The sequence below is a fragment of the Mytilus californianus genome, unplaced genomic scaffold (assembly GCF_021869535.1).
Source record: "Mytilus californianus isolate M0D057914Y unplaced genomic scaffold, xbMytCali1.0.p SCAF_1, whole genome shotgun sequence".
NCBI lineage: Eukaryota > Metazoa > Mollusca > Bivalvia > Mytilida > Mytilidae > Mytilus > Mytilus californianus.
In genome coordinates this window covers 61,319,246-61,346,875 of record NW_026262581.1, presented here as the reverse complement: position 1 = coordinate 61,346,875, position 27,630 = coordinate 61,319,246, and the positions used below count along the sequence as shown (strand labels likewise).

General features: G+C 31.3%; 1 protein-coding gene across 1 annotated transcript in view; it reads left to right on the top strand.

Annotated features, from left to right (window-relative positions):
- The window catches only part of LOC127722297 (NUAK family SNF1-like kinase 1), a 31,902-nt gene extending 18,110 nt beyond the window's left edge, over positions 1–13,792 (top strand). Inside the window, exons 3-7 of the mRNA XM_052229190.1 lie at positions 170–321; positions 696–761; positions 2,472–2,591; positions 8,714–8,846; positions 10,269–13,792. Coding sequence (XP_052085150.1) covers positions 170–321; positions 696–761; positions 2,472–2,591; positions 8,714–8,846; positions 10,269–11,287 — 1,490 coding nt within the window. The 3' untranslated portion in view covers positions 11,288–13,792. The remainder of the gene's footprint in view (positions 1–169; positions 322–695; positions 762–2,471; positions 2,592–8,713; positions 8,847–10,268) is intronic.
- Positions 13,793–27,630: the final 13,838 nt, after the last annotated feature.

Here is a 27,630-nt window from a genome sequence, read left to right as displayed (position 1 = left end):
CCAAAAGAAAACCCACCAAAGATATCAAGATTTAAGAGGCTCCTAAAATAATGGAATTGTAGCAATGTTAACGAAGGCATGGTTGTCTGTTGTAACTTCTGATAAAGTTTTGAAGCCTGTATTTTGGTATATAGTTGTTATAACTTTTGATATGTCTTGTTTTTTTCAGTTTTTGAAAACAAAGACAAAATAATTCTAGTCATGGATTGTGCATTAGGAGGAGAATTGTATGATTACATCAATGATCGACAGAAGTTAACAGAAAGTAGTGCTCGTAGACTCTTTCGCCAAATCTCATCTGCCATACATTATTGTCATCAAGTAAGAATAACAATATACAATATATATTTTTGTGTCTTATAAATATTTTATAAAATAAAATCTAGGAAAAGCTTTTTTTGAATAAAGATACATATTTTATAAAAATGTTGTGGAAAAAGACCGGCTGAGTTATTAAAATTTCTTTCAAAAAGTTTTAATGTCAAGTTTAACATCTGGTTTGGAGTATAGCTTATTTATATCCTGACATTACTGTTATTGTAAAATGATAGCATTCAGAAATTTAGAAAGGTGGTCTTGCAGGAATTTGATCTCATGTTAGGATACAGCATACTTAATGCAGGATATTCAATTACATTTATTGACAATTAATTTACCTTGTAAGTTTAATTGTATTCTATATTTGTCTGTTTTAGAATGGTATTGTTCATCGAGATCTCAAGTTAGAAAACATTGTTTTAGACATTGATGAAAATGTAAAGGTAAATTCTATAAGATAGCAATCTAAAAACACGACACTTTCCTCTAAAGAGGAACATGGATTCTCAAAACAGCATTCAACACATTTATAGCATGCACTTCTACTCAAATTATTAAGATAACTAAAGGAAGAAACATTTGTTTGTTATTTCTTACTTTTAAACTTGGTATTTTGTCTACTCAAAAGTACATTTATTCAGATATATTTAGCAGGAATTTGTGAAGGATCATGTCATATACTGATATAAATTACGTCACTTTGATAAATTCTTTCGAAAATTATCCTCATTATTTATCAAAAAGTTGACAATGCTTTTCTTATGTTTGCTAACACTTTGCCCTAAACATACAATTATTTCTGCAAATGACACCTTTTTTTCTTCAATCATGTCATTAAACATTAGAATCAATTTGATATTTTATTTCATAGGTAAGTATGCACACCTTGACAGCCTCCCAGTGCTGATACTTTACACTATAATCATGTCTAAAATTACAATCTATTTTGGTATGTAAGAACAAGCTTGCAAAGCAGATTAAAATATCATTTCATTAAATGAAGAACCTTTTGTGATTATACCACAAAAGGATCCATTTATAGGTGTAAGGTTGTCAGTTGAAGATTAAGTCATTAACATCAGGGATCTTACAAAATGAATTCCTGTATATATGGGTGATGTATTTATATGGGCTTATATCTGAAATAAGAGTAAAGATGTCATGATACGTTAGAAAGGTGTTTTGTTTAATTCGGAAAGTGATAGGCGAAAGTGATGTATGTCTTGCTGTTTTGGAATGCAAGGTCACACATATCCTTAAAAATAAAAATGTTTATCACTAGCTTATGGCATTGATGTGTCTTATTTCATAATTATATGGTAAACAGCACGACAGTTCAAAGAGTCATCCTAATCATCTCCTGCTTATGTTGCAGTTTTGTTCATGTAAAGGACCAAACAAATTTATTTTCAAGCCCTTGTGTGCTAGAGAAAAGTGTTTTATTATTTTCCAAGGATACAGTTTTTTTTTCAAATTAAGTTGCAAGATTGGTTCTTCCATAATAATCAGGGGCAGATCCTGGATTTAAGGTTAGGAGGGGGTGCAAACTGAAATTTTCGCCAAGTGGAGCATGGGGGAAATTTTTTTGAGGTAAAATTATGGAAATATTCTTTATTAAGCTGAGGACAACCTATGCTTTGCAAATTTTAGGGGGGCACACGCCCACCACATCCCTGATGATTACATTCTGTTTTAACTTTAATAATAAATCCTTAATACATTTTTTGTAAGTACAAATTGTGATATTTTACAAGAATTTCACCACACAGAGAAAAGGGTCCAAATGAAAAGAAAAATTTATATCACAGACCACAAGAAAATATAACATGGTTAAGTAAAAAAGAGCATGTTTCTAATCTAAACCAATTACCTAAATTTGTACATACTGGACTTTAATCCATCAAATTGAAAAAAAATGTTACATAATGTAGAGTAACCCAATTAGTGTGACATATTTTAGGTAATACATGTACTTGTATTATGAATTAGTTTCGTAACAAGTCAAAGGGTCAAGTATCTTAATTATGAAAATGAGAAAGTCAAATGATGTAAGTCACCGTAAGAGTTAGGTCATAGAAAAAGGTCACTAGTAAGGTTACATATGTTTTTGCAATACATTAATTTTTAATATTTGTATAATTTTTTTTTTTCAGATAGCAGATTTTGGTTTGTCTAATTTCTACAGTAAAGACACATTATTAAAAACATTCTGCGGAAGTCCACTTTATGCCTCGCCAGAAATTGTCAATGGTCAGCCTTACTATGGACCAGAGGTAAGAGTTATCTCACTTTGTGGTGTTTTTGTGCACAGAATTAAGGATGAAATATTTAACAGCTTTGCCATTTTTATTTAAGTAAGACGTAAAATTTAGTCCTAACTCTTCAAATGAGAGCTGATTGGGGAGAATTATAAGTCTTTAAGTCGACACCTAAAAGGGTAATCATGGGAAACACCTAAAGATTTGAAATAACAAATACCTCCTATAACAGACAGATGTTCACATTTCACCATTTATAGAAGAAGAAATGTTTTTAAACGATTTTTACTTTTGGACCTAGTATTCTGTCAATATTATCTGGAGATCAATATGATCTTGACGTCAGTGTTTGATAAAAAGTGAAAATGATGTTGAGAAATACTGCAGATAACAAGATGTATTTACTGAAGTTTTGAATAACATTTAGTTATATTGATAGCATCAATAGTCTTAAATATATTGATAAAACACCCAATTTAAGATCTATATAAGTATAAACGGAAGTAAAACTTTTATAACAAGTTTGATAAATTGATTTTTCATTCTTTACATTTGAAAAGGAATTGATTTGACTTTTATCATTGATTTCTTGATAAACTATGCAGTTATTGATTTTGTACGCCCTTTTCTGTAATTTATGTCAAATTTCAATGAAAGAAAAAAGATAGTATTAATGCAAAAATGGACTTTCTGATGGGTAGTTTTTAAACTTAGAAAAACAAATACAGTTGCCATGGCAATAGGCAGAACGTTTTTTACATAAAAATCTGGTTTGATTTAATTTATAGTTTATTTTAAATGTTTAATGTTGTTACCTGTGCAACCTGCTTTAAACATTCAGGTAAAAACATTTGTCACCTACACCTAATCACACAGGTAAAACCCATAAAGTAGAAATTTATTGAGCAATTGACATGTATATTTATAAATTTCATTTTTGAAGATTTTATCTCTTTTCTGAAACTTTTGGATAAAATTACCTCCCCTAATGAATGTGTAAACAGTATTTATTATTTTGGGTATACAAGACCGAAGAGCTATTTTGGGATTTGTTTATTAGCAAAGTTTGAACTTGATTGACTCCCAGTTTTAAATTTGGAATCTGTAGATATGAATTATGAGGAAATTATGCATTTGAATTTCAATACCAAAAGAAATTTATGGGTTTGGAAAGAAATTATGCAAGTTTTTTCCATTTTATATTACACATACAAATTTTAATGTTAAACAAGGACACATTATAGATATTTTGTATGGAAATTTGAAAGAACCTCTTTCCTTACAATGTAATGATAAAAATTGAAGTTTTGTGATTCCAATTTCAGAAAACTTACAGATATTTCTGCATAAAAAATGCACACCTGCAAAATCAGCAAAAGTTTGAAGGTCAAAGCCAAAGTAATACTTCCCTTTTATGTTAAGTTAGTGTTAAATTCCTTCATGTCATAAATTGACAGTTAAATGGAATTTATTTTTTTTACAAATTTCAATATTCAGATGTATAAATCAATCCTCAATAACTTTACATACATGAACTTGGTCTATTCTAAATATGATTGTATAATAGTAGTAAAATCATTAGTCAATTGTGATTATTTAACTAATAGTTGATGACCATTTTTTGACTGGTCAGATGTACAGGAGACTTTAGTCTGTGTCAGTTTTGGATTCTATTTTGTTCAATAGATTCTGAAGGACCATAGGAAAATATTTTGGGTAATGGTTTCTTACCCCAATAAAATTACTCATATTTTTTCTTGTGTTGGGAAAAAGAATTTTAGTCTTCATATTAAATAGTAATTATTATTTTCAGTCAAAACTACAATGAAATGCAATTTAAAATAAATTAGATGTATATTTAAGGTTCATTTTATTGGCAAGGGTGACAAAAAATAATTTATTACCAGTAAAATTGAGTGGTGTCAATTATTCAACAAAAAACTGTATTAATCTTTTTGTATGTAAGAACTTTAATGGGGGTTATTTCTTTTGAACAATAACGTTATTGATGATATTGTAATAAAATCCCTGTCCTTGATATGTTTTAACTGGTATATATTGTGAAGGTATGAGGAAGACCAAGTTAGAAGGAAATATCCTGAATTGTTTCATGTGACAAGAAATCAACATTAAATCGGCAAACTGAATATGAAAAAAGCTAGAAAATGTTGCCAAAAGGAAATAAATATCTGTACACATTCTTTTAAAAAGTTTTTTATTCTCTTCTTACACAAATAAATATTATATGGAATTTAAAGAAATGTTGTTTTCATTGTGTTTGACAAGAAAAAACAGCAATGTCAACAGACCTTGATTTTTCAGATTAATTGTTATTATTTTAAAGTAAACATACATATATCAGAAGCTTATTTCTATTGTGATAAAAACTGTATAAAAGGTTGTATGAATATGTTTTTGTCCTATTCATTAGACAGAAGATATCTTTATGTCTCAGTCAGTTAAACACTTTGTATTAAAAAACTATATTTATAGACCATAAGATATAATCTCGTTATTTGTCAGACTTTGTTGTTACAAAAACTTTCTGTTCAAAAGAATTTTTCTTAAATATTAGAAAAAAAGATAAATTCAGTTGTTTACCTTTTTCAGAAATTACTGAAATAATAAATGATGAAAAACTCTTCTTGATTCTGAATATTATTTCATGTCCTAAATCTAGGACAGTTCAGTACTGTATAACTCAGTGACAATTTAGTTTCTTATAAATACGAGTCCTTTGAACTAATCATTATTTGGCCCAGGGTGTTTATCTTAAGGAAGTGTAGTACCTCTGGATCTATATGGTTGTCTGGGAAATACAAAAATACCCAAATTACTGGGATTGAAATTCAATAAAATATTGTTAAAATCTCTCAATTGCTGATAACAAGCAAACAGCACATTCTCAGTTAGATTTTTTTTCCAAACAAGCAAAATGTCCTCCAATCTTTAACCAATTTTGATAACCTTGAGAATTTGAAGGACAATTGGATTATTTGATATGTCAGATCTGAACAATTGGAAGCAGTTTTTATGAATCTAGAAATAAAGAATCCCAATAATTTAAGAGAAACAGTAAAATAAAGAAAAATTAGCTTTAACAAAATCTAGACCCTCTTTTAAAACATGTTCCTTCAAAATGAAAATAGAATGTTGCACCAGGCTGTATAATCATTTTTAGAAAAGTACAATATGCCCTTATTGTAAGTTGATCACTAAACGACACAAGAGTTATATTTATGTACATGTATATGATTCATTCCTTGAAATGACACACGTTTTGTATTCAATGATTAAGTCTTTCATAATAAAAAAAAAAATGAACAACATGCAAAAATGGAATAAAATTTGATGTACAACTCAAGAATAAATCGACCGTGAGCAAAAAATAAGAAATTTAAAAAGCCAGAAGCATTTATAGTTAATCAAAGTACTGTAAAACATGGACGTAAAATGATGTAATTTACAAATAAAATGCACATTTCATACAATTGACGTCAATTGTGCAGACTTCAACCTTGTTTCATGTTCAGGTTAACATTTTCTTGTATCTGTGACTCAAGAGTCAGAAGATGTAAAGCATTCTTTCATTGCTAGTTTTTGCCTATAATTGTAACAATTAGTCTGAAATAGGTCTGATGGAAGTGTTTTGATGGTTGTTTAATCCAATGTTCAATATTTTAATAAACTTTTCTTTTGTACCTACCAAATCTTTGACACCTGAGATACTTTCTCTAAAAATTGTGTATTTACATAATGTAAAGAGTAAAAAAGAACATGATTAAGATGAAAGTGTCAGGTAATCTCAATTTAGATGAATGTTTGTCCAATTTTTATCAATTTCATTCTCCTGGGAGACGAGTCTGAACCTTGGAATTGAGAAGTTTTTACATTGGAGTCATGCTTTCTACACACTTGTTCAGGATGTTTACATGAAATTGGTATTTTCCAATAGTTTCAAGATCAAAGATTTTAAACTTTTTACGTCAGTAACAGGATGTCAACAAACCCTTATTTTGTTCCAGATTAAGAAATTAGAATAGAGGCCTGTTTTCGGTTGTAAAATTGTGTCATTACAACTATGTTTTTATCTCAAATCTGTTCAAATACTTCATTTGTTTTGATTTATTTTCCGAAAGTTGTAAATACAGTCTCAATGTGTTTATTTTTGTGGTCTCAATCAAATGTTGAACGCATGATTTCCAATTAAACGTTTTATTTTAAACCTATTTGTTTTTTAAGTTCAATTACCTTACTGAAAAACACCAATTAAAATTGTACATACGAGTATAACTGCACGTAAACATGAAATTTTTTAAATGCTTATATGATATTCAAAATTGGAATATTTTCTTTTAGAAAAGGGCATTTGTGATTTTTTTCTTAATTTATATAAAAACTAACACTTGCATGAATATATTAAAGGGAAAGAACCCCCTCCCTCAAAAAAACACCAGGGATTCATTTTATGTGTCTATAAGAAAGATCGGTAGAAAATGCCAAAATTGGGAAGGAGGAAAAACCCCTTTTTTCTGCTCATTTAAGCCAACACTTCATAAGGATTAAACTTGCTTCAAGATAACATTTATAAGTATAATAAAAATGTCTGTTAATAGTAACAAATGAGTTTTTCATTGATTTGTATTAAAAACAGATAAACCATATAATAGTGTATTAAATATGGTAAAAAGAAGATGGAATGCTTAAGTCACTAGTGACACTTTAATGTTAGTGTTATTTACTTTAAAGTTGTGACCTCGGGATTTTCCTTATGTTTGTTCTTCTTATTTTATCTGGATGTAATGTGACGTCTTGTGACTAGGCTAAAAGTGCTGTCTTTATATTTGGCTTATTTGAAAACACCTTTCGGGAATTTTTGTAAATAAAAGATTTGAATTTAAAGATTTATAGGGCATTCTGAATAAATTATGCAAAAAGAAATAGTTTCTATTTGTTCGTTTGACTTAAGGTACATGTAGCTCGAAACAAGACCTTAATTCTTATTTAAATAACGCCCAGCTTGTAAATCTTGTGCATTTAAAGTAAACAAATAATATTTCAAGATGTTTAGTTATCCGTGTGAAAAATCTGTATGTTGACTGCAGATTATGCGTTCAATTTAAAACGTTAAATCATATCAAAATATCAGTACAACACATCATTAAAGTCGTCAAACAGTCTGTTAGTCAAAAACACTGGACACTTTAAGGGATTTGTATTCTGGCCCACTAAAGTTATGAACTTTCGAACTTAAAAAATGTTAGAATTTAATCCTTTTGTAACTCGTAAGAGTACAATAAAGTTATGTTGATATAGACTATTAAGAAGCATTTGTTGAGGACTGGTTGATTGGGGAGGTGTTGTTTTAACCAAATCAACAAAAAATAGGACCAAAGATTTTATATAACAGGATTAATACCTTAGTTAATTACAATTAATATGGTACAGGTGTAAGTGGATGTTAATCCATCTAAAGATTTAGCTAATCTACTTGATTCTTTGTTTCAAAGTAGACTCATGTTTGCGTGGTATAAAGTTTATTGTATGAATGCAGGTCCAGTGATTTCTGATCTGACTTATTACTGCCATAAATATAAGACTAAAACACTGCAAAGCTAAAGCATAAGCTAATTTTTATTAAATGATTTTTTTTTTAATTTTTAATCAGTTATTATTATTTTGTTATGCATATTGATAGATCAAAATGCTGAACGCTTGGACTCTATTCAATACATCTATTTCCTAATTTGATTGACACTTTAGACCTCTGTTGAAAATATATAATCAGAATGCACTTGTCTCCTGGGAATTCAATAATCAATATTCATATACCAGTACCTATTTCATATAACTCTGATATAAAAAAAAAAAACAATCTGGAGCAGAATATTTCTCTTGTTCTGAAATAAATACTGGTTTCCAGTATACCCTGGAACTTGCAAACAAGTTCAGCAATAAAGCTGGAAGTTGTTTTAGTTCTGACTAGATAATGGCCTATGACAGTACGCAAAACATTCAACTTTTATGTCAGTCTCTGAGGTTCCACAAAAAAAATGAGTATTATGCAAAAAACTCCTTGTGCAAAGCAAGAAGAAATCTTGAGCTTCATACTTTACAAGTAAATCTTTTTGTTTCAGGTTGATTGTTGGAGTTTAGGAGTTATACTCTACACACTAGTCTATGGTGCCATGCCTTTTGAAGGAACAGACTTTAAAACCCTAAGAAAACAGATATCTAATGGCGATTATTTTGAACCAAATACACCTTCAGGTATGCCTTTAGTCTGTTACAACTACATAGTTATTTGTAAAGAAATGGTAGATTGTCATGTAAACTAAAGAAAATGTTTGAAATAAATGAATTCATGATTATCGGAAATTAATTTTAAGGTTTGTTTTTTAAACAAAAATTGTGAATATGGGCTTTTCACCAAATTTATGTGAAATAAAAACCAGCCTTAAAAATCATTCTTTACCAACCTTTTCTTTGGCAAAATGTTTAAAATTGTGTTATTAGATTGACTGTCGGTTGTTGAACACCCAGCTGAAAATTGAGTCATAACTTTGTTTTTATATTATAAGTAACTTGTTTGATGTAAGAAGATACATACAAATACTTTGAATAATTCTTTTCTATATTCAGTGCGTTAAAACATTGACATGGTTGGAATTAAAAGCAAGGTTATACAACTGTTTAACCACCTGTCATTAAATCAAGATATTAAAAATTAATATGAGCTGAAATCAGTTCATGTTAAAATGACCTTCAAAGACCATTGCTTTTTGTTAATGATTTTAATCATAATCACTTTAGCGTTTCATTAATCCCATTATGTGCTCAATCAATCTGTAGATTTGCGGGTTGTTATTAATCGTTGGCATTGACCATGAGAGTAACAACAACCTTATCTTCTGAAAGTTTAGCAATGAAAGTTGACGACAAAAAAGAAAAGAAAATATGTTTGTTTTTAAACAGTTTGTTAGAAGACTGAATGACATGAATAAAAAATCTGCTTGTCTGACAACATCTCATTGGTTAAAACTTTGGTCTCAATAATATATATAGCTTTTGTTATGGAATGAATAAAAAAGATTAAGGAAAATTGTGTTTTAAAATATTAAAAGCAAAAATAACGATATTTCATGGAAAATATGAATAACAGGCTTTTGTTGGGAGAATGTCACTCTCATTGCATGTTAGAAATCATTAGCGGGTTCTGTATTGTTACCTGGTATTCTGAGCATTTCTGCTATCAACTTTATTAAAGTATGCAAAGCTGAATGAGTAAAGACTATTGGGTTTTCTGCACCTTGATATAAAAAAATATCAACCTTTAGCCATATGTGAATCTGTTTTGTGAGTGAGTAACGCAAACGAAAAAAAAAAGCTTCACATAGATACTTTAACGCTTGAAGAAAGTATGCTAGATAACTTCTGTGCACACACATTGTGACGTTGCTGACAACTTTTCCTTACAAATTGTGACGTCCTTGATAGGTTCTGTTCAGGTCCTTTCTGCTCAGGTCCTATATCCCTGATACAAAAATTACAGAGCAATTGAGCAGGATGATATAGGAGAAGGGAAGCATGATAAACATGATTATGTATCCAATATTATTCTGCTCCATTATTATCTTGTTTTATTTGTTTACATATTATCTGATGTTTTAATTGAATTTTGTGTCTTTTCAGAGGCTGCAGGTTTAATTCGTCATCTACTCACAGTCAATCCTAAAAAACGGGCAAAAATGTCTGATATTCTGAACCATTGGTGGGTCAATCTAGGTTACAAAGAGACACCAATTGGAGAGCAATATCCTAGTTCTGATATGCTTAATATGTATAAACCTCGATGCTCACCCTGTTTGTCTTCTGACAGCGAGAGTGAAGGGGATCAAGTTAAACCAGTTCAACCATTAAAAGGGATATTGAAGAAGCCAAAAACTTCCTACAGCTCTGCTGAGGAAGCTGCGGAGGAAGATCAGACAATAAAAGTTCCATTACAACCAGTCAAGGATGATAATACAGCTTACATGGTAATGCCCGAAGAAGGACCAAATGTTACATGCAATAATTCTGAAAATAATAATTCCATTGATGATAAAAAAGTTTTTGATTCTGAAAAGAAGCCGGCAAGAGGTATTCTGAAGAGGAAAGGGAAATTCAGTGGTGGTGACAGTGGTTGTATACTTAACGAATCCGGAGCTAAAAGTCCGGGATCAGACACTAAAGAAAACAACAGTATGCTTTACGATTTATCTGATATTGACAATGTATTAAACACAACTGATCGATCACCCACAGAGACAAAAAATACATTCTCTTATCCCGAAAATGTAGTCGAAAGTAACAACAATACCACCGTAGTGCCAAGAAGAGGAATTTTGAAAAAGGGTGGACACACCGATCCTAGAAAAAGACTTTCTGCCTGTAGTACAGGGTCAAATTCCTCAGCAGACATATTAGACTTTTCATATGATAGTGGTGATGATAATTACGAAACTATTTCAAATTGTCCTCAGATGTCGCCTGAGGGAAGCTTAGTTGGAACACCAAGTTTTGAAGACATGAATAGTGAGGGAGACATGTTAAACACGCTTACACCAAAAATGTATGAAAATGATAACGAATACTACAACACTAAAGCTGCAAGAGAAATATGTGACAAAGCAATGCAAATAGTCAATGAGGTTCAATTAGACAGTCAATGAATTTAAAATGTCATGTTGTAATTCCAAACTTAGAACTTCCTTATTCTGAGAAAGAAATCCAAAATGATTGGAATCCAGGTCTTAGATTTTGGTTTGTTAAAGAAGTGTTTACAAAGACATGCTGTATCTGTGGTGGAACTTTTCTAAAAAAAACTTATTATGATGAATCTGTAAGCATGGATTAGCCTGTTTATACAAGTTAATGTTTTTGAAGAGCATCCACAGCATGTGAAATGATTATGGCAACTTGGTGCTCCATACTTTATTAATGTTGTTTTGATCTCACTCACAGTCAAACTGTGTTGTATTTATTTCATTTCATAAAAAATATATCATTTCAATTATGCAAATATATTCACTTTTTTTTTAAGAAGGAAGTAAGATTTGCATCGGAGAGATACCATGATTACAAAAGTAAAGAGTTTTTAAAACTGAAATTTTCAGTTCATATGATTTACATAATTGAAATGGTGATTTTTTTGGATTTTGCTATCATAGCAATATGTTTGCACTCAAAGTGCTCTATAAGTCAAAATATATATGATTTCAATCAAAGTAACTTGTATATTTCATCTTGTGCCTTTTGTTTGACATTCTGTATTGTGATATGCATACATATTTACTCATTGAATGTAAAAAGTTAAATTTTGTTAGAAAACAGTTTTAAGTTTGAAATATCAGCAAAATATTTTCATAGTGAAGTGGGACCACATTGATAATTTACATTATGGAGTCCTTATTGGTATACCTATATTTACATACTAGACATATTTGATCAGAAATGGAAAAAGATTAACTTCTTACCAACAGTTTTTTTTTTTAAATGAAAAGATATTAAGTAAAGACATTTCCATAGGGAAAATAAATCTGCTTTTGAAGCATACATGTACATTAAGGTTTTTGTGCCAATGAAGTTAGCAATGTGTGAGAATGTTGTGTATATGTGACCATTGAAGTAATTATTTGTATACATGTTTTGCATTAGATTTTTACATTTATTCTTTTGCTGTTTTGTATGTATATTGTGATTTGCTGTTTTGTATGTATATTGTGATAAATTTTCATAAATCCATCATAGTGTAAATAAGCTCAGTATTTATTTTGCTAAAAAATGCATTTAAAAGGTCGATATTCATGGTGCTTAAAATAAAAAGCTCAGTTATTATTGCTGGACTTTGGCATAGTTATTAGCATTTTTTTGTTAAAAGCATTGCTGGTCATTCAAGGAGAGATGATACTCAAAAGAAATGAATATTTCTTTAAGGGATTTTTGAAAAAAAGGAATATTATTCAGTTTGCAATTATTAAGGAGAATACATTGGCAAAAACATGGGGTTCTTTATATAGAATATTTAAATTAATTCCTAAATTGGCTCAAGGTATTTAGCATGTTTAGTGGAAAGGAAATTTGATTTAAAAATCACATTTTTTTTTAATGTTGCTTTGATATTAATTTACCAAAAACGAATTGAACAAAATAAGAATAATTTTGTTTATATTTATAATGATTCTTCAAAATTATTTCCCCTAATTGGTCCTGGCTCCCCAGTTTTATTCAAAAACTTAAATAAGGAAGAAATATCAGCTGGTCTGATTTTTTTTAATATATAAACTAATTCAAAAATAAAATTTAAGCATGGATTAAATAAGCCATATTTTTTAACTGGATTACTTTTTCATAGATATTGCAGAATTGTCTCTTTAGAGAATTTGTACCCAGTTTTTTTTTTTTTTTTGGTGAATATTATTTGCTATGAAATCCACTCTATCTTTTCTATAGATCTTTATAATGTTATAAAAATTTGAATAGTCATTAAATGGCAACCTTAGTTAAGTCTGGAACTACATAAGGGTTATCAGACTATGTTGAAGATTATTTAATATTTAAATAAGGTCTTGCACAATAATGTTTTTTTTCCATGACATAAGTAGAATGAGCTGTATGTAATACACAGGTTCAATATCAGTATTAATGAAATACATGTTGTTAATTGTTTATGGATAGCAAAGTTATGTTGGCATAAGTATTACAAAGGGATTGATTTTTTGTAAGGACATCAACATGTTCATGTATTAGATTTATAAGTTCAAATTCAATGTTCAGTGTTTAAAAATAGTGTAAGATTAATGAAATATTAGAACATTTTTTTACAAATCAGAAATTTTTGTGTGTGTACTATTTTCTTTTTATTCTTGTCTTTTGTTACCTTATTTTGTTAATTGTTTCTTATTTGAATTTAAACAAAGAATTTTTGTTAAAAAAAAACTAGTGTAATACAATCAGTCCTTTGATCACAGGCAATTATTTAAGTCAACAGGTGTCTGTAATTATCAATAAATGTCCAGTAGTGCTTGGCGTAAGAAAATTCATGGCTTACAATTGCTGATAATATGCTGTAGTATTAAAGCTCATTGAAATGTTTGTAACATAGTTACATCTCAACATATACATTGTGAATGTCTAAAAACAGCTTTAAATAAAATCACACATAATGTGCTCAATTATATGCTTGTTCGTTTTCTGTGAAAGGAATATATACAAATCTTAACTAAACCTTCTATACCTTTTGTAATAATAGCTATCAATGTATTACATAATTTCATATCCGTACATCATATTAGGTCCAAAATTGGTCATCTTGAACAAAACTTTTGCTAAACAAAATACATTGTTTAGTAAAGCGATAAAGAAGAAGATGTAGATAACTGATTTTATATTTTTAGAATCATGAACCTTATATGATTGATGGTGGCTAAACATTGTGTGTAATAAGTCAATCAAAATTAATGATTGATTCTTGTTAGATTAACGTTCAGTGGCAAATATTTCATGCATGTTTAGGAGAATTAAGATTTAAAACCTTAATGCACATAAATATATTCCAAGTAATAATATGACATACCTACGTAACCAAAAAATACTTTGGATATTGATTGAAAGGGCAAGTTCTGGCAAGAATATCCATTTTACAATTTCTGAATTTTATAAGGACCACAAGTTAATAAAAGAATAGTATTTTGCACATCTGTACAACGTACTAAGTAAGAAATAATAAATTGTTTCTATATAAAATCTGCAAACACATACGAAAGATGAGATCTTGACATTGTTGTCTTTACCAGTTTTACATTTTTGATCCAAAAAATGTACCAATTGAAGGAAATTCAATTCTTATACATTTGCATATGGTTAGGAACCATTCTAAACAATTAACTACACAACAAAAAACGAAAAAGGATTACTAGAGGCGAAATATGCATTACTTAATCATGGTTTTCAGTCTAAAATTTGACTCCATAAACAAAATTCTAAATTTATCAATATTATTGCATATATACTCTTGATATGGATCAATACCACTAACAATAACGACGAGAGAAATCCAAAAGGTGTGTCCCAAATTTTCCATAAAAACTTGAAATGTTATTGTTACAGAATCCATTCTATAGGTCATTTAGGAAAACTAGGCCTTCTGCCTATAAGATGACATACATAAGCTTGATATATGATTTGGCCCTCCAACTGTTTTGATTCGAGTGTCACTGATGATTCCTATGTAGATAAAAAGCATGTCTGATTTCAAATTATATGACGGCTATCTTTGATGAGTTTTTCAAACACAGCCTTCTAATTAAAATGAAAGAGGAGTTCAAACCTGCATTAATTTGACCATAATCAATACCGTTGTGGAAATAATACATGACCTAAAAAAAACAATCCTCGAATATACCGTGAGAGATTCTCCCAACTGCACTAGTAGATAGCTCTTTTAATTACTGTAAAAAAACTGGTAATAGACCTGAAAGAGAAAAACTCTGGATTGGGTCAATGTAGTGTCGCCTTCACATAAACACTATGATGATGTGGTAGCTCGTCTCAAGTGCTGGAGGTCATGGGTTCATCCTCAAAATGTTTAATTTGCTGGCTCCTTGCTCAATACACATCATCATGGAGTAAGAGCAATGATTGGTCAGTTTGACCTGGAACAGTATAACTAACAATATATATGTTCCTGGTTTGACATCATAATAATGTGTCTATAACATGTCTCTCAGTTGACTGTTTCTGTGTCAGCTAACATGTAAACATCTTACTCAGTGTGCGTGTCAGCTTAGTGCAAGCAATGTTTGTTCATAAGAGGTTAATATGTCTTCATGCTGAATCTGCATCTAATACTTGACCATGGGGTTTCAGCAATCACCAATCAATCTTCACATTATTGTTGCTACCGACCCAAGGGTGTCAGATCATAGTTAAAGCTGATACATGTACAGGCTATTGTGTATGCTCTATTCGTATTTCATCAACTTGAAACCCACGGTTTTTTTTTTAAATGTCAAGGTTACTCTCATAAAATTATGTGAAATACTGCCCGGGCTTAACCTTTTAGCTGGCCATATAAATCAAGGAAAATGCACCGAATGCACTAAGTTTTAAGTGTTTTACTTTAAGTTATAGTTAATATAACTTAACCAACAAACTTCATACGAGTTTAACGTAAAATCTGGTCATAGCAAGTAACTTTATTGCAATAGTGTTTAAAGGGCCATATCAAACTTTACTTTGACTTCTTTAAAACTGTAACTGATGTACTGGTGTCATTCAATGGACAGTTCTAGTATATAAGCATTTTACTCCCTGTTTGGCGAGTGATTAATTTCGGACTTAAATTGATGGTAGCCGAATCTTGGAAACATCTTTTATCTCGAGCACAACGAGACAGTGGTGTCATGTACGTCACTACATTTCCATTAATATGTGAAAATAAATTACGGTACTGGTAGGTGATATTCAAAGGGTTGATGTTATTTTCCATTTATTTGAAAGTTTGTGTGTGAAATAAATTAAATGTGTCTTTGGTACGAAACAACCTTGCACGAACGTTTCTTTTGACCAAAGAAACAATCTTACAAGATTGTTTCTTGTGAAAAAAGAAACCACTTCCCAGGATCGTTTCTTGTAAATAAAGAAGCATCATTTGCAAGGACTGATTACAACTGGTACTCACTGGATTAAAGCTTGCGGTTTTTGTGTAATGGTGGAGTTGGAGGAGGATCATGGTTGGCATAGAGGCCTGATGTTTTAGACTTGCTCATTTCTTGTGTTTAATATCAAACTAATCAAAAGAACACATCACTTTACCTCGCATTTTGTGTCGCCTGTAACAAATGACATGCACAATAGGCAAGACATAGTTATTACTTTTCCAGCGTCGTCGTAGTTGTCAACACGTAATAAAAAGTATTGTCGTAATTTTGTCCATTTCAGAGTAAATGTACTTGTGCTACATTTAGGATATTAAACATACAGTTTCATTTACAGCAATGCATCTAAACTGGTGCTGTATAATGGACCCTCTCTAGTGACTGTCAAGTTTTCTGATTTTGTGTGTTTATGAATAAGCGTCTATGATATATCATTGAAACTTGGCATGCTGCTGCGTTGATTAGGGGTGTGATGTTACATACCTTCGGTCATACTCTAGACTATTTTACCTTGTTCAAATATTAAAACGTCTGATCAGGTATGCTAATTTTTATTCCAGATCAGTGTTATTTGATATCATGTTGCATTGTCACCCAGTTAATTCATATTCAAGCAGAATATAAGGTTCTGCTCCTTTGTCAGCGACAAACGAGATGAGTTCAGCTTCCCAATTGTGAACTTGCCATTTTTATGTAGCAACATTCCAGCAGCACCTGCATATGATGTGGAGTATATATCTCCCAGTTGATACGATATTCCAGAGCTTGTATTTCCTATAATGAATTCTTTGATACAGGGTTACTACTTACAAGGAAGCTATTGAACCAAGAGTTTCAAGTGGTGAAGTTGAAATCATCCCTTCGAAAATTTTACAGACGCCATCACGAGTTGGTTGACCGTTATGGAATATCTGTTTCACAGATGACGACGGATATGTTCCAATTGTTGTAACCACAATCCCGTCCACTTTCCTCCAATGTAACCTACCGAATTAGACTTATCACCGGGTTTGTACGTACACGAGCAACATGACGGGTGCCACATGTGGAGCAGAATCTGCTTACCCGTTCTGAGGACCTGAGAACATCCCCGGTTTTTGTTGGGATTCGTGTTGCTCAGTCTTTAGTTTTAATCTTGTGTTTTGTGTACTGTTGTTTGTCTTTTTATCGTTTTTTGTTTTTTTTTTGCCATGGCATTGTCAGCCTGGTTTCGACTTATGAATTTTAATATTCCTTTGGTATCTTTCACCTCTCTTTTAGTCGAGTTTCCGTGACTTTGGAATTCATACCATGCTTTTCAAGCTACAAGTTGTGCAAAATTGCTCAAATTAGATTGTTCATGAAAAAAACACTTTTGTGGATAAAAAGAAATCTATGAGATAGAATATTGGAAGATAGGTTTTAAAATATGCTTTAAGAAAATAAAAAGAAAAAAATGGTCTCCCCGACCTCTTTTCTTGCTACAGGTACAAATTAAAAATGTCTCTATCATTCCTGTATAAAAATGTTACTACATTTATTTGAGTTATGTCCCCTTATATGGCTAAGCTGACAATTTGATTCGAATGATCACAAATATTTGGTATTTGATAAATTAGTTTGAATAATGCAATGAATCACTTAATTTTTTTTATTCCAATAAACTTTCTAACCCCATTTATTGCCAATCTGCCTGAATATTTGCAGATTTAGGCAAAGAACTAGACCTATTGTGAACTGCTATTTTACAATCCAAGATGGCGGTATGCAGTTAATCTACCTTAAGTGTGTCTATCAAAGAATTTCCATACTAGGTCATTAATATTTTGTCTGCTGTTGAATTAGTATCATTGCATTGAGTTTCAAGCAGACAATGGTGTTGCTTCTCAGTCATGTTTTAGTGGCTTTGAAATCTGTACTTTATTCACATGTAAAGTTGTCTCAGTTATTATATGTGTTTATACACAATGATTTTTATTGCTTGTGACAAACAAAATACAAATTACAACATATATAAAACCAGTTTTACAACATATATACAACCAATTCTATAAACAAGTACTTATACTAAACCATTGATAATTAGTATGCTGTTGCACTAGCATCCCACTGCCTTTGCTTTCTAGATGAAGGTGAGGAACTGCTTCAGTGATAGTGGAAATTTAACTTTTTCAAATGTTAACTTTTTTTTCTGATTAGTAGCGTTAAAGAGCCGAGGAATGAGAACAAAAACTGCTTGACAAGTTTGTAGACTAGTTTATACGGCATGTGTATGTTTACGCCTTGGTTTTAGCTTTGTAAACTCTACCGCTTTTTGGTTTAAGTGGAATCTGATTATGCTTTCTCTGCATAAAATACATCACTTTGACCTTCTCTTATTTTTTTAATTCTATTCAGATGGTGTTTACTTACGTTCTATACCTACAAATAAATTAGATGGCTATTAGTATATGAAATTAATCTGATAAAAAAGGTATAAGACATAGGTATTTGTTTGTACAGTTTAAAGTTTTGCTTTCAATAATTCAAGTATATTTAATCCTGACATTCTTTCACGGAACGTTTCTATCAATTAGCAATGTGTGACATTGGCAAACAAAATAGATTGAATTACAATTTTTCTTTTGAAAACACAATTAAAATAAAATATCAAGATTTTCAAGGTAAAAAACCCTTTTAAAATGCAAATGTATAATTGCACCGGTAATGAACCTAACAAATGAAAAGACAGTAACGAATAGAAAAGATATTCTTTCTTTTGTAATTTAAACACAAAAGAGATTAAAATCAGACAAACAATAAGTGAAAGGAACTGCACAAGTTTTTCAAAAGATCTCAATAAAACTCTGGATCACCTTAGGCTTCATAGATGACCTTGACTGATTAAAGTGACACAACCGTATACACATAGCAATTAGACAAGACTATTTATGCATTGATATGTTACATGGAAATTATAGACTTTATATAGATATGATCTGTATATTCTCACCTAACGATATATGGCATTCTCTAATGTAAAGTTGTGTGCCTAGGGGGCTATTCTGCACTTCAGCGTGTCATAATTTGTATGCTAATTCTAAAATAATTGAATGCATTTTGAAAGGATCTTTTTGATGATTAAACGTAGACATGACCAGACGGTAGCTGTCGGCAAACTTCTGCTGTTTTTTGTTGTTGTTGTTGCAATAGTTGTAGGATATTTATTACAAATAAATAGCAATTAAATTGGAAGATGACACCACTGATTTATATTTTACCATCAAAGGTTAATATAGTTCAAATACTTTCTTCATGAACATGAAAATTAACTTGCAGTTATTTTGACAGCCAACCATCTGTGCAGACCACCATGTTTATGAACTTCGAATGAAAGTGCATGTTTCATAATTCTTGCAACCATATTTCAGGAATCACCAAGTGTCGTATTTAAGCAATATAGCCACACCTTTGTTTAACCCGAATAATTCAGTTCCTCCCCGGAATCGATCTTTCCTACTTGCGAGGTTATTTTATCATGCAGTGAATACACAATTTAAAAAAATTCTCAAAAATTCATTTTCACCTGTATGTAAAATTATTTCATATTTTTCTACACCTGATTCATCCCTCAGTTTGGGAAAGTATGTTCAGTTGATACTGTATTTTTTGTCCAGTCGCACTGTTCAGATACATTGACTTAAGGGTACACAAAAGAGCAACCTAAGTTCTGGAATGCAAATACTACCGTGCTACCTTGTAAGGGATGCAATAAATATAATAGTGACGTTACGACACTGCAATAACTCCATTTGTGATTTACTTTGTAACTTTTTTTAATTAGGATTTTATTTAGGAGACCTGCTAATGAATGGTTGATTGTTGTTTTGTATAACGTCCAGTGTCAAATATTTCATACATATTAAGTTCGAGAACCAGTAAATAGGGTTGAAACAAAAATAATATTATCGTAACGACATCAACCAAATACTGTTGAGGAAAGTCAATTTAGAAATGTGTTTTACACTTATCATAAAATCCATGACACTTTTTATTATGATTTTCTTCAGTAGTTGCCCAAATAATGATCGATTAATTGACCTTTTGCATAACGTCCAGTAGCAAATATTTCATCCATATTAAGCAAGAGAACAGATATACTGAACGAGGCAATATATCACATAAGTAGGTTTTGAAAAATTGTTGGACGCGGATGTAAGGCCGGATTTGACTGCAATGTGAAGTGGAAAGTGTATTGGATAGCAGCTGGAATTAAGGAATGTAACAAGCAAACAAATGACTCCCAAAGATCTAATGCAGTGGTTCTTTAACGCACAGTGAGTGTGGTAATCTCTCCCAACGATGCATAGGATTTGACGTCTTCCATGCGACCGGACATGACTGCGTATTTTTACACTCATCACACGAATAATTCATTGCGTGAACCCCTGAGGGTTCACGCATATTTATTAGTTAGAAATATAGTCTATGGAGGAATATTCGGAAGCTAAATTATTGTTCATTCGGAACAACTATACATCTTATCTGTATTAACTTCCTGCAATTAAGAGCACCTCCATACGGTGTATCTAAGATATTTAAAACATGGCAATAAAGAATTTTCACAGATCGCTTATTCACTTATCTGATATATGATAATAAACAATCTATAGATCCTTTTCAAACATGTATATTTATTGTAAAGCTACATTTTATGCATTGCAAGGGTTTACTGATTTGACCAAATTTGACAGTTGTACCCTTTGATAAACAAGTGAAAGTTAAATGGTCAAGATTTAATTATAACGACTTATGGTATCAAACATCTGTTTGTAGATATTCACAGAGAGATATTTTAAAATAGTGCTGTGGTTTCTACATAATGAGTTATAGTGGGCTTTGGGATTTGATTTGTAACAATAAAATCATTATGCACACTTGTCATTTTGACAAATCAGATAAAAAAAAATCTGTTTCAAATGAAAATAAAACAAGTAAAATAAAGACTGTTCGTTAATATACATTTTTACAACTTTTACTGATTCCGTTTTACAGTATTCTCTATCAATTAAGTTATCTTGCAAGTTAATTAAATGTTTATTTAATTCATTGATGTCACTATTATTTCAGTGACCGCTGCAGAAAGTCTTGACTCGTTCAAGAGACTACTGCATGCACATTAAATTTCAAGTCCCATGTTTTTATTTGCACCATGTATAAATGTTATGTACAGCACAAATTATTTCCTTTCTGTTAAAATTATTTTTGGACTTGTTAAGTATGCAAGCGCACACCAAACAGTGACAGGATAGTCAACCAAATGACGGTGGTCACTTAGTGGTAGAAGTAGAAATTTCTTATATTATTCACACACTGTAATGCTCTTAAATTTATGTGTGTTTTGGATGTGCACTAGTGATTGGTAAATATTGATACGTTTCTGTGTTTTTAATATATGTGACTTAACATTAAGAATTCCATTATTATGGAATCGTTCACTTTTGTACACTTCGGTATCTAAATAGAGGGTGGTAAAAGGGAGGGTCTGAACACGGAAACACGTGAAATAACAAATCGCAAAAACGTTGCACGGAAAAAAAACACTCTGGAAAAACGAAGCCAAGGAATAAAATCGTAAATATTAAGGAAAAAAGTAACAAAAGTTATTACTCAGCCGTTCTTGGAAATCATGCAGTCATTAATAAATGGACATGGCGACCCTGCATGTGGTCACCTTTTAGCGTCCGTTAGTTGCATCCGATTTATCATAGTAATACAATAGGCTATTAATAAATATCTTGGGACCAGTTAATTAGTTTATAATTTAAAACAATATTTAGGCTGACTTTAAATTAGTCCCGGTTTACTTTTTAATCAAATGCTGGACAAGCACGAGAAAATAAGAGTACCGACACGAAACACGGAAAATAATTAAGGAGAACACGAAGCACGCACATCGAACCAAACACGAGAAAACGAGAAATAAAACGTCGAAACACGGAAACACGTGAAATAAAAAGGTCGAAAACGTTGCTCGAAAATAACTCTTTACCACCCTCTAAATAGGCCATACTAGATGTCGACACCTCATATTAGAACTTAAGTAGATGGTCAATTTCGTTTGCAAGGTTAAAGAAATCTTCAACTTGCTCTAATTTGCTTGTGAAGACCATAAAACCGTCATTCCTATTGACAGTGTAACTTGATGTTTTCTCTCCATTGGAACTTATTTAAGATTTTAATGAATAGGGCAGACAGATGCAGATCTGTGCATGTTGGTGACAATGGGTGCTCATATAATGTGTTTAACAGTCCATTAAATTCAAATTCATTGTTTCTAAGAATTAATTTAACAAATGCAGTTAAATCTATTTTGTTTTGAATCTTTAAAGTATATTCTCCTGTGTGTCATTAAATTCTAATGCATTGATAACAGTTTCTTTTAAATTATCAATGATCATATTTGTGTACATTGACGTACATCATAGGCAATAAGAATGCATACTTTTTTACCTCGTGTGACTCTATTTTATTAATGATTTTTTTTTTGTATCTTGAATGTAAAAATTATGCCTCTTCAATAATTGGATGTTGGATGTGTACTAATTGATAATTTAGTCTTAGATGCATGATTTTTTTAATTAGTTGTTAGTGGCTTTGAACTAGCTGTCAGTAACTGCGAGTACTCTCAGATCTGTACTTAGTGTCTATTTGTTGTTGGGATATACAAGTACCCGGCCACGTCCACTCTGTGTAGTATTTCTGTTTGTATCCATCTGATGAGTTAAGCCTTTTTCAACTGATTTTTATAGTTCGTTCTTATGTTGTACTGTTACACCACTGTCCCAGGTTAGGGGGAGGGTTGGAATCCCGCTAACATGTTTAACCCCGCCACATTCTGTATGTATGTGCTTGTCCCAAGTCAGGAGCCTGTAATTTAGTGGTTGTCGTTTGTTGATGTGTTACATATTTGTTTTTCGTTCATTTTTTGTACATAAATTAGGCCGTTAGTTTTCTCGTTTGAATTGTTTTACATTTGTGATTTCGGGGCCTTTTATAGCTGACTACATGTATGCGGTATGGGCTTTGCTCATTGTCGAATGCCGTACGGTGACCTATAGTTGTTAATGTCTGTGTCATTTGGTCTCTTGTGGAGAGTTGTCTCATTGGCAATCATACCACATCTTTTTTTTATATTTATAATTAGATCAAGTAAGTATCTCTCGCGGGAGAGTTACACTTATTGATGATTGGTCGGTTAATTTTATGAATTTTTGGAAGAAGGTACATGTGTCCTCCCATGTTTTGAATTATCATTATTCTTTCAGAAATTATACGTCTGGGAATCTTTTTTTTTTACTCTCCTTGCTTTATATTTAACACTTCTCTCAACATGCCAAAATTGTAATGATTTACAATAAAAAGAAAATATTATCCTCCACACACATGGCCAAGATAGCACTGATATATAATTTCTTATTCAGTTGAATTATTAATTAGAATAAAAAAGGTTCTAAGGTTCACGTATTGTCTTTTTTTTTAAAAAGAAACTTGTTCGTTATATTCCTCTGATCTACGATGTCTATGGTATTGGAAGATATAGATCATGGAAATGGCTTGAATTATTTAGAAGACATTCTCAACAACCAAACGTGACGGACACCCCATCGAGATGGGTCTTCCTATTGGACGAGAGTTCAGACTGGTGCCATATTTTGATACCCTCCATCATGTCAACCCTTTGGTTACCAAATAACTTCATGCATTCGTTTACCTTTAGACAAAGTTTAAAATGAAATGCCCACATACTGTTTACAATATGAAAAACACACGTAGGACAATTATAAGTGGTCACAATTTAGTTGTCAACCGACCGCCACTATCATTTTCTAGATGTAAGTTAAGATGTGAGCCAGACTCAAATTGTACATGCGGTATCCTTTATTTCAAATTCGATGAGCCCCAATCTAATAAAAATCTCAAATTTCGTTATGCTCATATGAGCTTGGACAAGTAAACGAGTTACGATAAATCTGAATTTCAATCAGATTCGATGAGCCCGACTATAGCCTACGCGATCGTTGGAATATAGACTCGACCAACATAGTCACCAAGGTTCATATTATGCAGTGTTAGTCCGTTATTTCTCATACCGAAGAAATATTGCATGGTTTGAAAATGAGTTGATTCTTAACTTCATGTGATTAGGCTGCAAAGAAAACTATATACAACATCGGGTGGGCCTGAAGTTTGAGACTTTTCATGTAAATCTTTAGAGGTTTACCAGTGCATATAACAGCAGAAATCATGATACTTGATGACATTTGACAAAGATCAACAAAGAAATCTGAAGATCTAAATTTCATTTTAATATATTCTATGTGAATGGAATATTAAATAACCGGATGATTTCAGATTAACAAATGCAGTGAAAGTTATATTTAAAATTATATTTTTGTACATAAAATTTAAATATTTTATGAAAATTGAAGGTGTTAATAAAACGTCTTTTCTAACACACAGATTCACAGCGTGTAAATTTCCGTGTCTGATTTAAAAATAGTCAAGCGTGAATTTCGATATTTACGATTAACCATGATATAATCCAAGGCCATATTTTATAGAAATAAACTGTTGATATATACTTGTTTACTTTTTGCAAATGAAAGTCCTTGTGTGTAACATGCCAGGTTAATATTTATAAATACTTTTAATATGTTCTATATAAACAAATGCTTATTCAAAAACATTCCATATGATATTAAATATGTGATTTCAATTTAAATAAGTCATTTGACAATACACGTGATTGTTGCGTAAAAATACTGACCACCAAAAGAAACGCAATAATTCCAATCGTAGCATTTTCTGTTATTCGAAGTTCAATTTTGTCTAAACGAGAAGAAAATGAACAAAATAAACCCAGAATATGTGTCCATAGGACACCATGTCCCGCTCACAATATCCTATGTCCATTTTCAGTGAACCATGAATTGGCAAAACTTTAATTTGGCATATGATTTACAAAGTTCACATCATTTGTGTGTGCTATGCTTCACTTGTTGACGTGACCATATCTTCTAGTAAAATACCTAAACAAAAACATTAACCTTATATGGGACAGACTAACGGACGGACACAGACCAGAAAACATTATGCACCGCTGAGTATCGTAGGTGGGACATAAAAATCCTGGAATGATAAAAGTGTGTCGATTGAATAACTTTGAAAATTTTTGGCATTATACTATGCACATATAAAAATAAGAAGATGTGGTATAATTGCCAATGTGACAACTATCCACCAGAGACCAAAATGACATAAATGTTAACAACTATAGGTCACCGTACGGCCTTCAACAATGAGCAAAACCCATTGTCTAGTTTCTGTTTACCTGTGGTAAATTGATTTATACGTTTATTTTGTTGAACCAAGAACATCATTTAATCTTTGGGTTCTTAAAAGATTGTTTTTTTATGGTGAACATCTAGACTTTTAAAAAAGATTCTTGCTTAAACTATGTAAACTGGCTATTAAATGATAACAGTTTATACTTTTGACCGACCAACAACAATCTGCTGACCTGTTGCTTACTTTTGACTGCATGGTTGCAAAACGTAATAACGTCACCTCCATTTTGATAAGTTTTTTTTTCTGTAAAATAAAGATATTATACAACTACTGTCTTTTGATGAGGTAAATGTGTGGTTTTATTTACTTTTGAAAAAAACTGATATTCACTGAGGCCAACGGCCGAAGTGAATGTCACTAGGTTTTTCAAAAGTCAATTAAACCACATATTTACCGAAACAAAAGACAGTAATTGTTTTATTCCATGTTCCGAGCGAGAAAAATATGTATAAAATAACAGTTATTTACCAAAACCAACTAAACGTCAAACATTGTATCGTTATTAAGCACGTAAAAGCACGCGACGTTTTGCGCGGTGAATATACTTTTTCCGCAGGTGAATATGCTTATTTATTCAAAATCCCATCCATATAGAAAAATCTACTTAAGTTCTATCAATATGGAATAAAACAAAATATTTAGAAATCCCAACAACAACAGTTTAGTTTGACGTTCAGTCTAAAATGTTACCATCGACTGTTTACTTTATTCGAGCCAAGTCGTTAACCGTGTTTGATCATATTCGGTCGACAAACCTCGGTAGATTCCGCTTCCCTATGTCTACATTAGATCTGCCGAGGTGTGCCGAATGCGATCATATAAAGCCAAATGCCGAGCAGTCCTTTTCAATTTTTCCAGCATTTTGTCAACTAAATATTTAAACGCTCACCAAAACGCCTTCTGGCACCGAGCTAAACAGCCAGTCAAGGTCGTTAAAAACCACCCAGATACAGATGACCCGATTAAAACAGCTGTTAACAAAGGAATATCTATCTTGTAATGCCGTTTGTTTAATTAAACCATTGTGGTGACGTCAGCCTATTCATTTACCGTGGATTCTTTTTCTAGAATCAACGCTTCCTAAATCTGCCGCTGAAATTGACTCACCAAATTATATTCAATTGTTTCCTTTGTGTGCCTAATTTCATTAAGTTTGAATTGGCTTATTTACTGATTTCTGTTCACTAATGGAATTAATTTAAAAACTTACCTTTAATTTTTGTAATGTTTATATGCCTTCACTTGGAATCGAACCCTTCCTTGAAATCTGTTATGTGTGACTGACATCAACACATCGACGAAACCTCTCGGTTACCAATGGATTACACTATAGATGTTTATTTTATATATTTAAATGAACATCTGATATACATCGGTTCATAGGACACACAGGGCTTGTACCTTTATATAGACACAATAGGCAGTCGTATTATATGAGTTGGTAGCCGCGAGGTTAGCATGGTTAAAATCAATGCGTTAAAGATCGGAATTTGTCGGTTTAGGTTCGAATCCCTGTATTCTCTCTGTTGTTCCAATTCTTAAGCTATCCTTGTTTTTTTCTAATTTTGCAAGTTATAGCGGATATTTTTGTTATAATAGCGAGTTTTACCGTTTTTTTATATATTATTATCGGCTATTTCATATGTTTGAAACAAAAATGATTACATTCTATTTGTCAATTTTTGTTTTATAAATATAGTATGATTTCATCTGTTTTACTACATAATTTTACAAAGGTTTGTTCGCAAATTCCTATGCGAGAAAATCGTGATGTGCCTAGAGTGTTAGAAAAGTTTCGATAACATACTTATTATATATACTTTATATATGCTTTTTGGTCGGGTTGTTGTCTCTTTGACACGTTCCCCATTTCCATTTTCAATTTTATTAGAAATAATTTCGAATATGTCTTATTTTGTATAAACAGATAATATTCATATGCCTGGTAATATAAAGATCTTTAAAGGTAGAAGTGTTATATTTGTATT